This window comes from Eublepharis macularius, chromosome 13 (assembly GCF_028583425.1).
Source record: "Eublepharis macularius isolate TG4126 chromosome 13, MPM_Emac_v1.0, whole genome shotgun sequence".
NCBI classification, from domain to species: Eukaryota; Metazoa; Chordata; class Lepidosauria; order Squamata; family Eublepharidae; genus Eublepharis; species Eublepharis macularius.
Window position 1 is genome coordinate 3070978 of NC_072802.1, and position 20668 is coordinate 3091645.

Consider the following 20668-nt stretch of genomic DNA (forward strand, 5'->3'; position numbering starts at 1 on the left):
ATGGCTCCCTCCACAGAAACATTCCTGCCTCCACTCCTCTCCCATAGCTGAGTGGGAAAAACATCAATATGGCAATGGAGAGGGGTTTGATTCACAGGAAGGGGATGCTGGCCAAATGGCAAAGAGGCCCCACAGACCCATGCCTCGTGCACTTGAGAGCAGTCCTCTTACCACTCACCCAACAGAGCACATGGGAATGAGACACAGCTAAAAGTGCTAGGCATCCCTTAGCAACCCTGATGTGTACATCAGTCATATACCACAGAGCAGGGTGGACTGCAGAGAAAGGCACAGAGAAAGCCCCTTTCTCTCCTGGAATTGGGTGTTCATTCGCACTCCCCCCCCCATTTAGCCCAGTGATCTTTGTAGTCCTTCCATCCATGTCCCTCCCCCTTTATGCTGTAGTGCTATAGGTGAGTGTGCAGCTTGGAGACCCTTCCTGGGCCCTTTACAAGAACATACCCTCTCCCCCCCACCCCTGGAACGAACTGTATGGTGAGGGCTGCAGAAGTAAGGAATGAGCAGGAGCAGAAACCAGGCCTCCTCTGTCAACCTCTGATCAGAGAGATGGATGCAGAGCAATCAGCACACTGGATGGAGACCTGATGGATCGGATGAAGGGGGTTGCCAACTCCTTCATTCTTGTAGGGCTCCTGTGACTTTGCAAGCCGCACTGACAGATCACAGAGGCACAAACAGAACTGCCCCAATCGCTGCACATCCACGAGATGGAAAACTTTGCAGGACTGATAACAATTGGAACATCTTGGTTCGGTTCAGGAGCTAGACCAGAACAAGAGGATGGGCAACCCCACAGCAAATTTCCTCCAGGTTGTTGTAACCATTTGTCATGCTGTAGGCTTGGCAGAGGACTGGCATCATACCAGGGATGCAGTTCTTCCTGGCCTCTGCCCTGTTGGATGGCTGCCTGCACAGAGACCAGACACAAAACCAGTGATAATGTTCTGGACTAACAGCAATGAGGGAGTGACTGCCAGAGATTTGCATCTGGTGCGTGTGCAGGGTCTGTGGTCCTCACATGATATGCTGATCCTGTCGGGGTACATAGCATAGTCATTGAGTCCCCCCATCCATTGCGGGGAGTTGCAGCAGAACTATGCCTGCACTGTCTGCTAGGGCGGCTGTATGGGACTGTAATCCTAAAACAACAGGCATCATGGCTATTTAGACAACAGCAGGAAGTATAGGGGTGGCTGGTAAGCTCTGAGACGACAGTTGGGCGTCTTGTATCTTACACGTACAGGGGAATAGCATGGTCTCATGTTGACAGCATGGTACTGGAGTGCCAATGTGTCTTTCCCCCTCCTGCACTGCAAATGCAACATTTGTCCCTGGCCCCAGGGAGGCTCGACTGGCCCTCTCGGTCCTGGCTCCAACCTGGTGGAACTCTCTGTCTGGATCCTCAGGCCTGCCAAGATTTTTTATCCTTTTAGCAGGCCTGTAAGACAGACATGTTCCTCCGGGCATATGGTTGAGGCCAGTCTTGTGTCCATCTAGTGAGCCTCCCTACTGGTTTCCTGTTAGGGGAGGGTGTATAGTCATTTTGGCCCTCCCCCACAATCTGACCAGAGTGGTGGTTCCCTCCTTCCCACCAGCCCCCTGTGCACTATCAGCAGGGGTGGATGATATGGACTGCCATCTTGGAAACCATATTTTACTGTATTTTATGATTGTTATGATTTTATTGTGATTTTAAATGTATTTATACTTCGCTGTAATCCACCCCGAGCCTGTCTGTGGGGAGGGCAGGCTAGTAACAACAACAACAACAACAACAACAACAATTTTTGGGGATGCTACAATCGAAGAAAAAGAAAAAAATGATTAGAGATCTGGCAATAGAAACCACCCGACTATGGAAGAAGAATACAACAATAGTCCCCATTGTCATCGGGGCGCTTGGAACCATCTCGAAAAACTTTGCAATTCATATGGAAAAACTGCAGCTTTCTGACATAATACCTACAGAACTGCAAAATGGACGACACTACTTGGAACAGCGTACATATTATCCCGATATCTGGTTGATACTTAGGTCTCCGGCGGAAACCTGTATTTGCTTAGCAAGGCCAATCAATAACATGTGACCTCTGCTTATTGTTGTGTTTTGGACAATTCTAATAATAATAATAATAATAATAATAATAATAATAATAATAATAATAATAATAATAAGATGGAAGGAGACAGTCTTTGAAATATGTAGGTCCCAGGACTTGAAGGTCATAACCAGCACCTTGAACTGAACTTGGAAATAGAATGGCAACCAATGTAGCTATTTCAAAATGGGCAACATGTTACAAGCAGCTAGCCACTAAAAATAGTTAGGATGAGTCGTCAACTGTGTCAAAGGCCACTGAAAGATCTAGCAATATCAGCAGGGAAGATGGTGCTCTGTCCAACTATAACCAAACATCATCCATCAGTGCCATCCATCTCTGTACCAACTCTAGCTAGGTGGTGAAATGGGTCGAGAACAGGTGTGTGTCATCCAGGAAGCCCTGCAGCTGCTCTGCCGCCTTCCCTAGAAATTGGAGACTGAGCTATAATGGCCCATCCCTAGCTGATGGAGGTTTTTCGGGTAGAGCTCAAAGGTTTAGGAAGACCCCCTCACTCAGGGAGGAGTGGATGATTTCACTAATGGCGCCAACATCTTATCTCAGCAAGATTTTAAAAGCCGGGATGGGCATGAATCAAGGCCCTAATGCTCCCAAGAACACAGTCAGCGTCCAGAGGCAGGATCCATAACAAAAGGACAAGCAAACACTTCTGACACCTCATATCAGATCTACTCTCCAAGCCTTCAAGGCAGAACAGATGAAACGTATTTTGTTAGCAAAGAGGCTTGCCGAAACATCACAGCTCAGGGCCAAATTGTCATCACTTGCAGGGTCAAACTGTCATGTACCACTTTAAACAATTGAGCTGGTTGAGATTCTGCTGACACAATAGTGGTCAGAAGAAAGCCTCTCCCGCTGCCCTCACAGCTGCCTCATAGGCCTGCAAATGGGCTCTAGGGCCTGCTCTGTCTGATTCAGTCCCAGGCTTCTGCCAACGTAGCTCTAGATGTCTTCCAGTCATGTCACCCAGCTCTCTGGTAAATTCAAGGAGTTTAGGGGCCTCACAGAATGTAGAAGGGGATGCCAAGGAGCAATTCTGTTTATGGCCCCATCCAGCCCCTCATTCCATGTAGCTACAAAGGCCTCCACGGAGTCACTTGGGAAGCTCTCACAATCCCCCAGAGCTGCTTGGAAACGGGACAGCAGGACATTGTTAGACAATTTAAAAAACCTACTCATATGGGAAGCCGGACTGATTGGGAATGGTTCGGAGACAGGGACCACAGACTATTCTATTGGGTACTGTCTGTAGATGCGGGTATGATCATCCTATGTCATTTCTGTGCTGTTTAGTAGGTCACATCAAATTATGTATGGTTTGTTTTAGCAATAGTCCAGTAGCACCTTTAAGACTAACCAATTTTATTGTAGCATAAGCTTTCGAGAATCAAGTTCTCTTCGTCAGATGCATGGTACAGAGACTGGTCAAATATAGAAGAGGAGGGGGGAGGAGGGGAGGAGAGAGAAGATGCAGTTACGGGGGGAGAGAGAGGGATGTAACCAAAACATTCCTTTGCTAGTAAATGTAAACATCTCCTCTTGGTATGGAGATTAATTGGCTTGTGTGAGGCTTCAAAGGAGTTTGCCGTGTTGGTTTGTAGCAGCAGAACAACCAGACCGTCCAATTCCAACGTAGTACTATATCGAAGGCTTATACTACATTGGAATTACGGTCTGGTTGTTCTGCTGCTACAAACCAACACGGCAAACTCCTTTGAAGCCTCACACAAGCCAACTGATCTCCACACCAAAAGGAGATGTTTACATTTACTAGCAAAGGAATGTTTTGGTTACATCCCTCTCTCTCCCCCCCTAACTGCATCTTCTCTCTCCTCCCCTCCTCCCCCCTCCTCTTCTATATTTGACCAGTCTCTGTATCAGGCATCTGACGAAGAGAACTTGATTCTCGGAAGCTTATGCTACAATAAAATTGGTTAGTCTTAAAGGTGCTACTGGACTCTTTTTGATTTTGCTACCACAGACTAACACGGCTAACTCCTCTGCATCTTGTTTTAGCAATGTTTCGTTTCTGCATTCCTAGACTTAAATTTTATGCTTCTTTTCAAATTTCTGCTATGTATACCCTATTGTATTGTTTATTGAAAGTTCTAGCTGCTGATCATATGGACTGACACTGTGTAATCCGTCTTGGGTCTCGGAGCAAAAGGTGGACTATAAATAAATAAATAAATAACTATAGCCGTAACAAACCAAAAACGTTTTTGATATCGGAGGGCTAACTAGATGCCTCTTTGTAAGCGCAAGCCTACATCTGAATCAGTCCTGACTGGAGTCACCCAGAACAGCACTCTCTGCCACGTCTTAACAGAGTCTTGGAATTGCTTAGTCTAAGCATCTCTCTCACAGATGTTAAATGATTCTGCGATGCCCCTGTAATTTCCAACTGTATCTGCGTCTTGCTAGATTTCATATTTTGCCTATCTAGCAACTGTTATGAGGGAACTCTTTGGGCTAGATCTTGTTTTGAATTGGCTTACTCTTTGTAACACGCTGCACACAGTTGTGTATATAAATCAGCCCCATGGAGTTGCACTCTGTATCTGAAGAAGTGAGCTTTGACTCATGACCGCTTTTGCTGGAATAAATATTGTTAGCCGTCAAGGTGCCCTAGGACTCCCATGCTGGCTGTTCTAACTTTGACCGTTGCGTAAGTACTTTAATTCTTCCTTTGGATTCTGCATGAGCTCGGGAGTATTTCCTCCTCCTGCGTACTGTGTGTGGTTCTCCCCCCCCCCCCCCCGGTTTACAGTACAATCCGAAAACCCCTTTCCTGGGAATAAGCCCAGCGAACAGGCCAGAGAGGGGTTCTGCGCAGACCTGCCCGGGAGTGCTCCGAGGCGGCCAGCTGCCTTCGGGGGGCATACAAAGGGCTAGCCTCGCTCCCCCTCCTCCCGCCTGAACGGCCTCGGCCCACCCGGACTGGCTGCAACGGCCTTCCCGCCTCTCTTGCGCCAGGGGCACCGCCGGCCCCCGCAGGCGAAGCCCGCCGCCTGCCCACCCCTGCCGCTTCCTGGGACGCCAGAAGGCTCGCGCGCTCTCGGGGCCCTTCGCGGCGCTGCTGAGGCAAAGGGAGTCGCCGGCGGGGCCCCGGGAGAGGCGCGGCTTGGCCCGGCCCGGCCTGGGGCGCCCCGCTGCGCGCGGACGCGCCTCCTTCCTGCCGCGCGCCGGGTTCCGGGGGCTCGCGCCGTGGCCCAGCGCCCGCCGAGGCGGCGCTCCCCGCGGCTCCGCCTCCGGCGGCCCTCCCCCTGCGCGGGGCATCTTCAGGCGGCTGCCGGGGCGGAGGGCGAGGCGCGCGCGGCTGGCGCAGGCAAGCGATGGCAGAGCCGCAGTAGCCGCCGCCATGGGCTCGGAGCCGCCTCGAGGAGCCCGGGCGCCGGACGGGGGCGGCGGCGGCTGCGCGTGCGGTCGGCGGGACTCGCGAGGCGGCGGCGGCGGCGGCGTCTGGCGCGCGCTGGCCGGCTTCTTCGCCTTCTCGCTGGCGCTGCACCTCCTCACGCTCAGCTGCTACCTGGAGCTGCGGTCCGAGCTCCGCCGGGAGCGGGCGCCTGTCTCCGGCCCCGACGCCGGCTCCGCTCGGCCGCGGCACCGAGACGCGGCCCAGGCGGCGGCGGCGGTGGCTCCTTGGCAGGGCCGCCTACAGCGTTTGGCCGAGCCGCCGAGCGGCGGGAGCAGCAGCCGCAGGAGCCGCCCCCAGGTGAGTGAAGGGGCGGCGCGGGGCGGCGGGCCTCGTCTCTCTCTCTCTCTCTCTCTCGCCCACCTGCTGCTCCGAGGCCGGCGTGGCGCCGAGGGCCTGGCTCGCGAGGCGAGGGCTGCGGGTCACGGGGCGCCCCAGGGCTGCGCCCGCGCCCCGCTCGGTTGCGGCAGCCTTCAGGTGGGCGCCGCTGCCTTCTCCCGAGGCGGGTCACTGCGGGGCGGGGCGGGGCGGGGCGAGGGCTGCAGAGGCCGGCCGGAGCAGCGCGCCCGCGGGCGGTGGGCTCCGCTGCCTGACGCGGCGTTGCGGAGGTTAGTTGCCGGGCGCCTACGAGCAAGGCCCGGCGCAGCCCAGCCCAGCCCAGCCCAGCCCAGCCTGCCATTGGCGGCAGAGCGCTGAGGCGAGCCGTTCAGCATCTTTCGCTCTCCTTTCTGCCCAGGAGGAAATAAGTGCTCAGGAACACAAGCGTGTGTTTTCAGGCGTTAAGCGAGCTCAGCTGGTGAGGCGGTGGCTTGCATCCCTCTGGCATCATAGCTTACCTGTCAGCTTGCATTTTGGGATGTCCCCCCCCCTGAATTACTGACCCAAAGAAACCTATGCGTTTCCCAGAGTTTGAACTCAGTGTGGGAGAGAAGAGTTGCGACCTTTTTCCTGAGTAAGGCTTTGTCATGAAAAATGCGACACTTCTTAATTTTATACTGCTTCATAGCCTTGCTCTGAGAGAGCTTCTTCCACAGTCAGATTTCTTCTGTCGAAAGACATCTGGACCCAATCCCAGGTTCGAGGAGGAGGAGGAGGCTGGCGTGCCTTGCTCAGCATTCTGAATGGCCCCGTAAAGAACTTTCTTCGATTTGCCAAAGTATGGAAAAGGGGAAATGGCTCTTTCGCAATGCCTCCTATTTGCTGAAAGAGGCTTCTGGGGACTGGGCTTCTAATCCTTGACTTTTCTGTGGCCAGAATTATCCAGTAGCTGTTCTGACATTTGATGTGTGTTTGAGTTGCAATTGCCTACCCAGCCTAACACTTTGTGCCTGCCTCAAGGGATAGAGAAGTTGCCACATTTGAATTTCTGCCCGTGGCATAGCGGCCAAATTTATCTGGGTAGTAGATTCTCTGTACCTTTCCAGACTCCTCTGCAAACTTTTATGCACAAGTTTTGAGGCCCATTTGAGCTTGAGAGAATAGCTGCTGAATTTTTGTAAAATAAAAGCACAATTCAATGGGAAGAACTTCTCCGTTTGGGAACTTTTGAGGCAAAAGTGGTTGTAAGAAGGTGTTTTGCTTATGATTGATTTGCGTATTATGGTCTCTGGACTGGAAATAAACTGAACTGGTAGTCGACTGGCACTCCCTCCTGGTGGGGTGCTCCAAACCCCTTTGAACCTTGCTTTTCTATCCCAGGGTTGTTCCTCCTCCCCCGGCTAACCAGATTTGACCAGTAAACTGTGCTCTAATTCCTGTTCTTTGGGCAGGCAACGCTATTTGCACTGTTGTTCACGTGTTTGCGTTAACGCAGGAATGTTCCACAATAGGTATGCATGTTGACTGGGAGCAAATCAGAATGAGAGTCTGGCTGTGTCTGCAGCCTGCCTGTTCAAAAAGGAAGCCCTCGGACTGGTTGCCGTACGCAGGCAGCAGCTACAGAACGATGACGCCAGGCTGCCCTTCCCCCACCTGCAGGGTGGTTGCCACTGGCGGCCTCTAACCCTCGGCCTTGTTCTGCCTCCCTCTGCTCCAGTACCTTGTGATGGGACCACACTGAAGTTGCTCGTACAAACCTTCGGACAGAGTATTGTTTCCTCTTCTTAGGATACTGTGGCAAATAGCTCTAACAAAAACACCCCACATTGTGTTCATGTAGAATATTCCTCGTCATGCTACATTGTGGTTAAGACAGACTTCAATCCAGTAGCACCTTAAGAGCCCAACAAGATTTTTCAAGGCTATAAGCTTTCGAGAGCCAGGGCTCCCCTCTTCATAGAGCAGAGCTTTGGCTCTTGAAAGCTGATAGCCTTGAAAATCTTCTGGTCTCCTGAAATACATCCAGAGGGTCTTACTTCTAGGTATGTCTGCATAGGATTACAGTCTTATAGGGATGAGGTGGTTCTACCTTCGAGTCATACCTGTTGGACGTGATAAGATTGTGGTTAAATCTACTGCTGGAACACTGTGGTGTTAGAAAGCATTCAGTGAAGTGATAACTTTGCACTGGTAAACAGTACTAACGCACCAAGCAGAAAGTCAGTGCAGTGGAGCCCTTGCGAGGTAGCAGAGGAACTTGGGAGGGATTCTGATCTTTCTCCAGCCTCATTCCCTTTCTCCTCCATAGCTAACCATTTCTTGCAGAAAAAAGCCGAAGCTGTTCCACTGATGTCAGTGTATCAGATAACCGGGTTCTGTGGCTCTGTTGTCAGTCACCAAAAGTATCAAGCCATCCCCCAGAGAACCTAAATCTTGTACAGCAATATGGCTATGTTAATCAGTCATCCTAGCCATAGAAGTTACAGCCCATTGGTGAAAGAGAGCTTGGTCCAAATAGCTGAAGGGCATCTTACTAACATAGAAGCAAACACCCAACAATAATCTGGACCACTGCATCTAGCAAATCACGAAGTGGAAACAAACACTAGCGCTCACAAAGAGACTTCCAGATTCCCTCATAGTGTTGAGAGCTGTTCTCCCCACACCTACACACACAGTGACAGCCCTCCAGTATTGCCAAGGTGGTAGCGATGGGTATGCTTGTTGCCTGGGGCAGGTACTGTCACCTCTTGAACGCCACTTGGTTCCCACCATGGCAGGCAACAGGGAGCACAGGGACCTCGGTGTTCACCAGCCAAGCACACCACTGTGTCTTCTGGTACTGCTGGCTCCTCCTTTCTTTCTTGTATGCTGAGAACTGAGTGGAACAAACAGACACTGGAGTTCTAATGAAATGCTCTGTAAGGGATAAATAAATGAGTGTCGTATTAATGACCAGAAAGACTCTGTAAGCAGAAACTTGGGTTTCTGGGGCGGGGGAGATTGCCATGGGAGAGTCATGAGCTGGGCATATGGACTGGAGGAGCAGCTGGGGGGGGCGGGCCCAAGAATTCCTCACAGTTTCCATGTTTGTTTGTTGCACTCTAGGAAATGGCTGCGGCCCACTCTCACCAGGAGCCTGCAGAGGGAAACCTCTCTGTGCATGCCACTTCTCCCCGTGGCTCTTGTGTTTTTCCAGGGAGCGTGACAGGCTTCTGTGAGTCTATCTACACAAGAGTTCTGACACATGTTCTTCACGTGTGGTAGATGCAATGTTAGCCGGTAAGTGTAGTTTTAAATGACAGAGAGGCTCAGTTAATTCAAAGTTTTAAGCAGTGAGGGTGGCAGAGCAAAGGTTCTGGAAGGGGAGATAGTCTGGCAAGCCAGAGGTGGCAGAGAGCTGTGAGAGAATCTGTCCCCTCTGGCGTGATCTCTGCTGGCTCTGTCATTTAAAACTACAATTCCCGCATAACGTTGCATCTCCCAACACTTGGTGAACACGCACCCAGTAATCTGCTATAGAGAGACTCTGCATCAAAGGGGCAGTGGGGCCAGCTTTTCCTATTCCCATGCAGTCTCTCGTGTGGCAGTCCTTGGCACAGGGTCCCCACAAGAGCCAAGGGGTCAGCAGCCCTCTTCTGAGTGTGGCATCCAGACCTTACCCCACCCTTGGGTCAGCTGCGCCTATGTCCTTGTGGGGGTTGGCAGTGGGGTTCACTGCATTAGTTTACCACTTTCCGGCTGAGATTTCTTTGCTACTGCAATTACCATAAGAGAGGAGAATGCGCTGAACCATTGATGTATGTAGTTCTCTCTCAGCTTTGGTGTTTCTCGGTTATAAAAGGGGCCCAAAGACACAGATGTCCTGGCTTTCTTTCTTGAGCAATCTGCTGTACATGTGCTTTCTGCTAGGGATTAACTGACTGTCCTTGGGAGGTAGCCAGCCAGGGAAATCTTTTCAGGAATGTATTTTAAGATAAATACTCAATTCCTTAATAGTGCACGTGTGTGTGTGTGTAATTCATGTGACTTGATGTCTGGGGCTGGATTCAGGTTCTCTCCTCTGTACTTTGTGTGGTTGTGCCTTGGTTGCAGTCTGGCTTGTCTTAGGCTGGTTTGTGGTGCCTGCTGGACATCAGGGTTGGGATGTCTCGTGAAGTGTACTTGTGCAGCTGTGATATGTGCTGACGCTGTAGACCAGTGATAGTGGCATGCGGGTCTCTGAGCATTTCCCCCATGTTCCTGGAGAGTGGGCAATTTCTTTAGAAATTGGTATAATTTCATCTTTACTCTGTCCCAAGGGTAAAAAGTTTTATTTTGAAAACACAACTTGCCCATGACAATTATATCAAGGTTGTGCAGATATGTAGGGGATTTTGTTTGAGGTTGGGTCAGCATATGGAGTGGTGGAATGCTAGCTCATTTAAAAAGCCCTCAGTAGTAGTAGTAGTAGTAGTAGTAGTAGTAATGTAATAATAATATTTGATTTATACACCACCCTTTACGGCAACTTAACGCCCACTCAGAGCGGTTTACAAAGTATGCCATTATTATCCCCACAACAAAACACCCTGTGAGGTGGGTGGGGCTGAGAGAGCTCGTAGAAGCTGTGACTGAGCCAAGGTCACCCAGCTGGCTTCAAGGGGAGGAGTGGGGAATCAAACCCGGCTCTCCAGATTTGAGTCCCGCACTGTTTAACTACTACACGAAACTAGCTCTCAGTTGGGAAAGATAACTCTAGATGTATATATAATGTATATTACTGTTTGTACATGTTGTACATGTATGCCCAGGGCATACAGTAGTCATGTGATTCTGGGTTGATAGGAACTGTGCATGTAGCTCTGCGTGATCTGCAGAGATGAAGAGGAGAGCATTTTCTGTGGGGTCCATCCCATGACCTTCTGGGATCTACTACTCCTTTTTCCCCACCCTTTCCTCAGCTGCTTACTAGTGACTGGCTCCAGCTGGTGGAGTGAATTGGAGTCTGGGACCCTGGTTAGTAGTAATAAAAGCATTGTTGAATCTACAAACCTAGAGCATGGCCAGCTGGACTCTAGTGTACATGGCTTCACTTTAGGTTAGACATGGAATCATCACATTACGGCTCTGTCAATGCCTGACGATAACATGTCACACTCAGGCACATTAAATGCTCCTACAGTTATAGTCTTAAAGTGTTGTGAATTCTTGCCTAATGTGAGTGCTTGAGGTTGCCCTTCAAAAGTCTGCAGCTTGGATTTTGTATATTTAAATAACAAAATGGCATACCAGAAATTGTTCTTGTCTTGGTGCACAGAAGCAAATATCTTGGTGTGGCCATCTCAAAATGTATTCATATAATTGGGCAACTTTTTGATGCCACTGATCGGTATAGAAATAAGAGGGAAATGTTCCCCTTCCCCCTGTTACTGTGAAATGAGCTATTTTGAAAATAAGAGGAGGGGGGGGATTGTGGAGCTCTGTTGATGAAAACAGAAGCAGGACATAGTGCTCAATTAATGGGTGGGGGGATCTGGGGCAAACAATAACTGAGATTAATAAAACTGTTCGGAAAGGAATGATTTTGCATGTGGCTTGTGAAAAGCAATTTTCCTTGCTTCTGCTTGGCATACTTAGTGTAAATTGGAAGCATATATGAAAGATCATGTCACCATGGTCTGGAGACTGAGCCCTACGAGGAAAGGCTGAGGGCCTTGGGAATGTTTCATTTGGAGAAGAGAAGATTGAGGGGGGGCATGATTGCTCTCTTTAAATATGTGAAAGGCTGTCATTTGGAGGAGGGCAAGGAGCTGTTCCAGTTGGCAGCAGAGGGTAGGACCCGAAGCAATGGGCTAAAACTACATGCACAAAGGTACCGGCTGGTCATTAGGGAAAACTTTTTCACAGTCAGAGTAGTTCAAAAGTGGAATCAGCTGCCTAGGGAGGTGGTGAGCTCCCCTTCACTGGCAGTTTTCAAGAACAGGCTGGATAAATATTTGTCAGAGATGCTTTAGGCTGATCCTGCACTGGGCAGGGGGTTGGACTAGATGGTCTGTATGGCCCCTTCCAACTCTGTGATTCTGTGATTCTATGGTACAAGCTCTACTGATCACGGCTTTGGCAAAGGGAAGACCTATCTGACTAAACAGTTGAACTTCTTTGAGAAACATATGGATAAACCAGTCTTAAAGTAGCCTCTCTTTGTATGCCCACCAAACCTTTCTTTAGTATACATAAAAATCTCAGTCCAATGGAATACATTTTCTTGGTCTTTAAGGTGCTACTGGCCTCCTGTTTTTGTCATGTGGAATGAGAATTCAGAATAGACAGGGTCTTTGATGCCCTTGAGTACACTTAGTAGCCATAGATTAAGAGGATCGGCTCTTCTCATGAATTAGTAACTTGTTCAGTGGCAGAAAGCAGGGAGTAAGAGGAAATGCACCTTTATTGCAGAGGAGGAAAGTAAGAAAGAGGCTCTCCCAGAGATCTTTTATTAGAAAGAGTCCTATTAATTTGTTATAAGTAATCTGGAATTGGGGGTTAATGGTGTGTTGTTCACTATTTTGAATTCCCTTGCTTCAGAGTAACAATAATAAGATGTGTAGTTAGCTAAGGGATGAAAACTGTCCATGATTAAAATATCTTTTAATATCTAATATAGCAAATGCCTTTTCCCAGCAGTTTCATGTGGATGTTGAGGTTTGTAGGGATAGGATGGAATCCTGCAGGGCTTCGTAGTACAAGTGCCGCTGGGCCAAACGGCTGGCTCCCAGGTCCATCCCCATTTGCCAGATAGGATTAAAACCACCAACCCTCATAACTGATTTTGTTCAGTCTGGCCAGGAGGATGCCCCAGTTGGTGATATCAAAAGTTGTGGAGACATCCAGGTGTATCAGCAACGTACCCGCCTCTTCTGTTGTATTATTATGTTTGGTCAGGAAGACACATTTTATTTTATTTATTTAAAACATTTGTATGCAACCTTCCTGTCTAAAACAGGGTCCCCAAGGCAGCAAGCATTAAAATACTAACAAATAATTTATAACAACATTTTTAACTATTTTTTTAAAAAAACATTTAAAATGATACTAAAACATTTCAATAAATAAAATGCACAGTAGAAAGAACAGGAAGGAAGGCCAGTAACAGTTATGGGGGGGGGGGGTGCGGGGATGCCAGAGAACAAAAAGTCTTCACTTACTGGCAGAAGACAGTAGAAAAGAGAGGGGGAAACATTTTCCTGGGGAGGAATTCCAAAATTTTGGTGCCACTTTCTTGGGTTGCCACTAGGTGAGTGCATAACAACAAGAGCAACAAAAATCTGGAAATACACACAGAAATAACTGGTTTGTCTCTTTAAAGTAGCTTCTGGAACACTGAACCAAATCTGAGAAATGAGGCTTTAATGACTCCACCCCCCCCCAAAAGGTTGCGTTGTTTTGGTTCTTACTGCACAGAGGCAGGCCAGGCAGTGGGGGCCCATCCCGCAGCAGCCTGCTTTCCTTAAAGACAAGTCTATCTCCACTCATCACGCAACCAGTTGGCTTCAAAGGGGAGAAACGGAGTCCTTAATTCTGTTGGCAGGGAGGGGATGTGTGTGCGGCGCGTAATGAGTGCATTTTTTTCTTCAGCGCTTCCTTGGCACTGAGTGGCTTATAGAGATCAAAGGTTTGCTTTGCACCAGGGAGGGGAGCAGCAGTTGGCCCTGTGACGTTGGTGTTGACATTGCCAGTATCATCCTTTTCCATTCGGAAAGACTGGCAGCATCCATATGGGCCAAGCACTGGAGGAGACTTTTCCCCCTACCTTGCCATCTGATCATGGCTCAGAAGGTGCTGCTCAAGAAACATCCATGCTGTGCCACACAGATGTCTGTCAAAGGACCGTTTTTTTTTATTTTTTCTGGATGAAGAACTTGATGTTTCCAAGTACTTTGTATGTAAGCAGTTAAGCCTAAAGCATGGCATGTCAGGGCCCCCAGGCTAAAAACAGCTCTCTGAAGTCAAAGTCCCAGTCAGGCAAATTGAGTCCTGAGCACTCTCCCTCTAGGGAGACATGACTGACCTACTGATCCAATTCTGGAAGCTCTGAAAGAGAGGCTCCTGGGCCTTCTGCCCCAGTGCTTAAGGGACACCAGCCACACTCCAGATTCCCTTGTGATTGCCACCGTAACTATGATTTCTGTCAGAACTGTGGCTAGATAATGTCCTTACTCCAGACTACCTTCTGCAATCAGACAACAGTCCATTGTTTCCAAAAGGTTTTTACTGAAGAATTAGTTCATTATAGTCCACTGGCCTGAATACAATATCCAGGATGGTACATATGCATTGTTACCAATGACAGGCAAAGCATGAGGTACAAAGTAACAGATCCCAGCAGGCCCAGCCTCCCCCCATAGTTCTCAAAACAACCCCTTTGAAGCTAGGAAAGCGAACGTTCTTCAAGGCCGGTTCTTGGTGGAACAGCAGTAGCCAAAACAATCCTTTTCTGTGAGATAGCTGCCTGGGAACCTTGGCACCTGTGAAGAAAGCACTTAAACACTGAAAGGATTAAACATGGAGTCGGTTAGGCAAGGATATACATGAAAGCATTCTGAACCTGACAATTTCGACTCAGCTCTGTAGGGCTGAGATGCCAGATGAGAACATTCTTAGGACTTCCACACGTTGTGTGCTTTCCTGCCGTACATCTGTGACTGGTAGCACTCATACTGTTATACAGAATTCCCTTGACGGGATCACACACATCATTATAAGGGCTATCCTGAAGACATCTCTCCAAGATACAGAGGAACTCTCCTCTTCTTTTCCTGAAGACTCGGAGACTTCCCGTCTGAGATCTGATCTCAACAGAATTGGGACTTGGAACCAGACAGGATCTGACTCTGACAGCTGTGCATCTCCAGGCAAAAATCTTTCCCTCTGTCATGAACTGGCCCTTGGAGACTGAAGTTACATATTTGTTTATTTTAAAGCATTTCTAATCTCCTTATTTTCTGCTTTGCTTCACCAGTATCAAATCCATTCTTCAAGATTTTAATGCTGAATTAACTGGACCAGTGGTTAATTCTTTTTTTCTCTTATACCCAATGTTTGTTTTATTTGCTAAATGAATGTCAAAGATGTTAAACCAATGGTGTGGACAAATGCAGGGCATCAGAAAATGTTTCTATTCAGTCTTTTTATCTAGAAACTGCCTGCTGTATTGAAAATTGTTCCAATCAGATTGCTTGGGAAAATACACAATTTTCCCATAAAATACATATACAAAAGTTTTCTGGGAAATTTTTAGAAACATTTTGAGAATAGTGATATTGTGTGTGGAACTGCAGGTCCTTTGGTATGTTCTTAGTTTACTGTTGATTTTTCATTAGGAAAAACCTCTTTCACCATGGTTGCCATGTTATGCATAATTTCATAAACCTTTTCCCCATCTCATCCCTCAGCCCTCAGTAAAGCCCAAGTATTTTGGTCTTTTGTTGAGGAAATCATTTTAGTTGCCCTTTTTAACTTTTCCAGTGAGCTGAGGTAACTAGTGTATTAGAACACTGTTCCAGCACCAAGCCATGGATTGAAATAAAAGTATTCTGATAATGCCAAACCTAGATTGATCTCAGTTTGCAAGCTGAACACTTTTTCAACTCATCAACAGAAGGTGAAAGAGACTAAGGTACTTAAATGTACAAAAGTTCATATGGATCTTGGCAATCTTATTCTGCCTCTGGGGTTTGTGGAACTGATCCAGAAAATAAATTTTGGAATCAACACAACTTTAAGGGTTCAGCTGAATTCTTGCCAGCCATTACCTGTTTCCAAAGAAAGTCTAAACTATTTCTAAATCTCCTTTTTCAGTATACTTCACACAACAGAGACTGGCTTTTCCTAGCAAGGCTCAAGTACACTTTTACTGTTTGTTTTGTAAGGGAATTAAGAAATATCTGGTATGGTTCTCGGTGTCTTGCTCAAACTGAACATACTGGCAGAGTAAACTGTAAGCAAGTATTATCTGTACTAGATAACTGTGACTGCATTCCGGTTGATCAAATGGGGCTTCTTCCATGCTATAGATTGTGGGGTAATAAGTGCATCTACAAGGGCGCCATGGACAGAGGGATGCTGTCATCTAACCAGTCACTCGTTTTAAAATATATAAACATATATCTTCAAATCTTGCAAGTGAGGCTTCAGTTTGCCATAATTATAACCAAATTAAATTTCACTGTGACTGAAAATCCATTCCATCTGTGTGCGGCCACTTATGGAACCATAGAAATATAGTTGGCTTGCTGTAATGTATGGAATGCATCCTCTCTTCCTTGCAGGCATGTGAACACCGTAGTCGCTCTTGACTGAAGGACAAGCCCTGCTGTGGCATTTGTTTTTTTTAACCTGCTTTGAACTTTTGTTATAGTTCTTCCTTATTTTACCTTAAACTTCTACCGCTGAAGAGCTCTGGTCCCAACCATGCCCCTTTTATTTCCACACATGCAGACCTTCAAGTGTTCTCTATCCAGCCTGTTATCTTGAGAATACCTTCCCTTGGGAGTTTGAATCCCACTGCTGACTCCACCTGTGGAATTGTGTGTTCTGTGTGTGCGACCTACATGTTGCTGCCTCCTTGACGCCCTCGGTACTCCCAAAAGGTTTTGCTGCCACCAGAAGCTTTCACCTTAGAGCTCCTCTGTTTAACTGGTATTAAGGGAAGGCTTTGTTATAGGTGGTAAAATGACAGAACAGTCAGCAGGTGCAGGTGGCTGTAAGGAAAAAAAGGGACCCTGTATTCCAGATGAAACAGGCGTTTCACTTACACAGAAACAAAATACGTATAGAAGTATCTATGTTTGATGACTGCAGAGTATTGATAAGTGTATTGGTTTCAGAAGAGGTTCATAAGCTTGGTGGTTTCAAAAACAGTTATATATTCACAAATCCCGTCACAGAGTCTAAATTTCCACAGTTCTTCACTCACAGAATAATTTTCTCCTTTCATCCACACAGACATAGATTCGATGGTTGTTGTGGGTTTTCCGGGCTGTATTGCCGCGGTCTTGGCATTGTAGTTCCCGACGTTTCCACACTGTGACACTGAGAGTTCTCTGTCTTTTGGTGCTACACCTCTGAAGATGCCAGCCACAGCTGCTGGCGAAACGTCAGGAACTACAATGCCAAGACCACGGCAATACAGCCCGGAAAACCCACAACAACCATCGTTCTCCGGCCGTGAAAGCCTTCGACAAGACATAGATTCACTCAGGCCTTTCTGCACAACTTGCTTGACTGCACCACACTTCCCCTTTGTTGCCACTTACTTAGGCTGTGCTCATCCACATTCATATCTGAAGAAGTGAGCTGTGACTCACAAAGGCTCATATCCTACCACAAATGTTGTTAGTCTTATAGGTGCTACTGGACTCTTGCTGTTTTTTACTGCTACAGACAGACAACACATCTACCCATCTTGATCTAGCTCCTAATTGAGCTGAATCCTTTTCCTTAGCACTGACTAATTGCTGTTCACTTTGCCCCCTCGGTGCAGCTGCCATCCAATCACAGCACGCTTCTGTCACCCATCCAACCCCCCCCCCTCCTTGCTTTAGAGGCCTGCACTTCTAACCACAGTAACAAATATTCAAAAGCCCACCTTTACCAGCGGAATTAAAATACAAGCCATTTACATGGCAAAACATTACACCTGCTTTGTGCGCATCCAACAAGTTTAAATATGTAGATTTTGCCAGCTGATGGAAGACAGTGATTGAAGGGGCCAGACGAAGCTCCCTAGGAAGGGAGTTCCAAAATGTTCCTCACCTGGCTCCACCAGCTTCATTTGTCCAGTGGTCTCGTGTTCCCTTAAATATATCTTTCCTCCTTCTTCCATTGTCCTTCGGCTTGCAGCTGTGTGGTGCCATCGTGTCTCTCTCTTCAGATTCTTGCTCCAGACTTGCCTTTCCATGAAGCCTTTAGCACAGGCTCCACGTCCCCCTCCTTCCTAGTCTTCCTTTCTGTCTAAATGTCAGGCTTTATAGGCAACTTCCTCAGGGCAGGGACCATAAAGCATCGTGTGCTTTTATGGTGCTCTGTGTGTAATACAGCTGTGACCTCTCTTGCGTCTTCAGGGAAATCCTAGTGACTTCAGCAGAATCAGACAGCAATATTCTTGATTGGTGTTCTAGTTTTGCATAGTGTTCTAGTTTGGTGTTCTAGTTTTATATAGTAAGGTCTCAGTTATGTCTGGTTACTTAGGAGTAAGTTCCATTAAAGCTGGAGAGACCTCATTCTAAGTAAATATATCTAAGATCAGATATAATATATGTAAGATATATATTAGTCTTTTTTTACTGAAGTGGTTGAACTAAAATGTGCTTATGTATAGACGGCAGTCCTCTGAGTTCTAACTTGCTTGATCCGTAGGCAGGTTGTATAACTGGGGCACCGTGCAGGGAAGCTTGCTTGCTTGCGAGGAGACCTTTCTGAGGGCCAGATGGAAGCCTGCAGCGCGTCCCTTTGATCTGCAGCTGCTGGCCAGTTGGAGGCAGGCCCCACCTCCACTCCGCTTTCTCTTCACAGCTACTGCCTGCTAGGCTGGCTATTTAACTAGGGAGGCACATGCAGGGAGGCACAAACCCCTTGGTGTGAGCCTCTTGGCACGAGCCAAAGGGCGAGAGCGCAAGGGCTCTTGGCCTGTGGCTCATAGACTGAGGTGCGCAGCTGGGGGAGCATACATTATTTGTGCAAGGTGGAGGACACAAGAGGATTGAAGAGCTCCTCCAGCTGTGTACTGATGGATACCACACCTGCTGGATATTGCTTGCTTAAATATACCATGAATGTAGCCCTACAGTTTTGTCTGGGTAGTGGCCACCAGTATGTATGATATTTGAATATGTGCTTGTGAGGTGCAAAATGTCGAGTGAATTTACTATTCAAGTGCAGATGGGTGCTGGTAGATATGGGGGCAGGATTTACCAAAGGCAACCAGTATCAGCAACAATGTTTGCTGTTTTTCTAATCTCTCTAGCATTCCACCTGCTGACAATGGGGCCATTTCTGCCTCGCCCGCTGCACTAACACTATGCAATGCTAGATCTGTTAGGATCAGGGTTACATGCATTGCTGGAATATTGCAGGAAGAGGCCATTGATGTGACTTGCCTAACAGAGACATGGCTACAGGAAAATGATGTGGTGTGACTGTCCCAACTAACTCCCCAGGCTATGCTGTCCTACACCAACCTCGCTATGGTAGGTGGGGAAGAGGGGTTGCTGTCATTCCACGTGAGTCCTTCAACTTCTGTATACGTCCAGTACAAGCTATAGCTGGTGTTAACTTCATTTTTCTGTCTCTAGGAATTGTTTACAAACCACCCAGCTCTCCATTAAGCACCCTTTCTGAGTTGGCAGAGCTGCTAGTGGATATAGTGTTGGAACCACCTAGACTTATTGTTCTGTGGGACTTCACCATCCATGCTGAGTGTTCGAAGTCATGCCCGGCTCAGGAATGTATAGCTTCCCTGGCAATCCTGGGCCTCTCGCAAATAGTGACAGGCCCCACACATGACAGAGGCCACACCTTGTGCTTGATATTTTACACTGAGCTTTTGAGGAAAAGTCTTGTTTCATCATTGGAGATTCGGCCTGAACCATGGTCAGACCATCATCTACTGAAGGCAAAAGTGAATATGCCCCAACACCCCGCAAAATGGGGGTCCAGTTAAAATGATTCATCCACAAAGTCTCATGGACCCTTCCCATAAATGATGTAAAACTTGAGGCGTAATAAACCATATGGACAACTGTTAAGACTTAAATGAAACTCCTCCCTTCAGGAAGACTTCAACAGAGGATGCAAGGAAATAGATAGAGCCTTTACCTGTAGAGGTTACCCCAAGCATGTGTTACGGGTTGCACGGGAATGAGCGCTCAGTGTACCCAGCGAAAGTTTGTGACCAGGGAAAGATCAGGGATGGGGCTATGGATTACATGCTGTTGTCTAAATCATTGTGCAGGATTGTCTCTCAGCATTGGTCGTTGATATTGGAGATAGAAGGGTGTGAACTTCCACCCACTATTGGCTACAGGAAAACTAAGGGCATAAAAGATACATTGGTCCATTCGGATTTGGGTGCGCCAAGTGTAGCTGACGGTTCTCCTAAGGGGAATTATAGATGTGGGCATGGCACCATATGTCTTTTAGTTTTGGAGGGAGATTGTATAAATTTGAACTCTCCAGTGAGACAGTTGTGCTTTAAGCATTTTCCCACTTGTCAGACTTTGGGTATGATACATTTAATTATATGTCCATGCTGCAAGCTATATGTCAGGAACACAGTCGGGCCACTCCACACCCGGATTTTGGAGCATATCTCAAGGGTCAGAAATAGAGTTTTGGAAGCTCCTCTTACACAGCATTTTATTGAACAACAGCATAGTGAAAGTGACTTCAAGGTTGTGGGTTTGTACATAGCGCGGAGAGGTTCTAATCAGCGCATACACAGAGAATTACTTCGCAAAGAAGCTCAGTGGATACATATCCTAGATAGTATGAAGTTGCAGGGTCTTAATAGTGAGTTCGTATTAAATTGTTTTTTGGGATGAATTGTTATACATGAATTGTTCATTGTGCCTTTAAATGGAATAAGTGCTGTAGAGTTGTTATACATAAAAGCGAATGTGACCTGGGTGGAGGTGCGCTAGATGGATTGTATCAGCGTCATTCTCCAGGTTTCATGAATAATATTGGACACGGGTAAACTTTATGAATGAAATTGAAACATTTATTAATTGGAGTAGGAATTTTTATTGAATTTTCA

General features: G+C 47.4%; 1 protein-coding gene across 1 annotated transcript in view; it reads left to right on the plus strand.

Moving 5' to 3' along the window:
- The first annotated feature begins 5470 nt into the window (after nt 1–5470).
- Nucleotides 5471–20668, plus strand: part of EDA (ectodysplasin A) — a 136593-nt gene continuing 121395 nt past the window's right edge. The window contains exon 1 of the mRNA XM_054997010.1: nt 5471–5856. Within this exon, the coding sequence (XP_054852985.1) occupies nt 5503–5856 (354 nt within the window). The 5' untranslated portion in view covers nt 5471–5502. The remainder of the gene's footprint in view (nt 5857–20668) is intronic.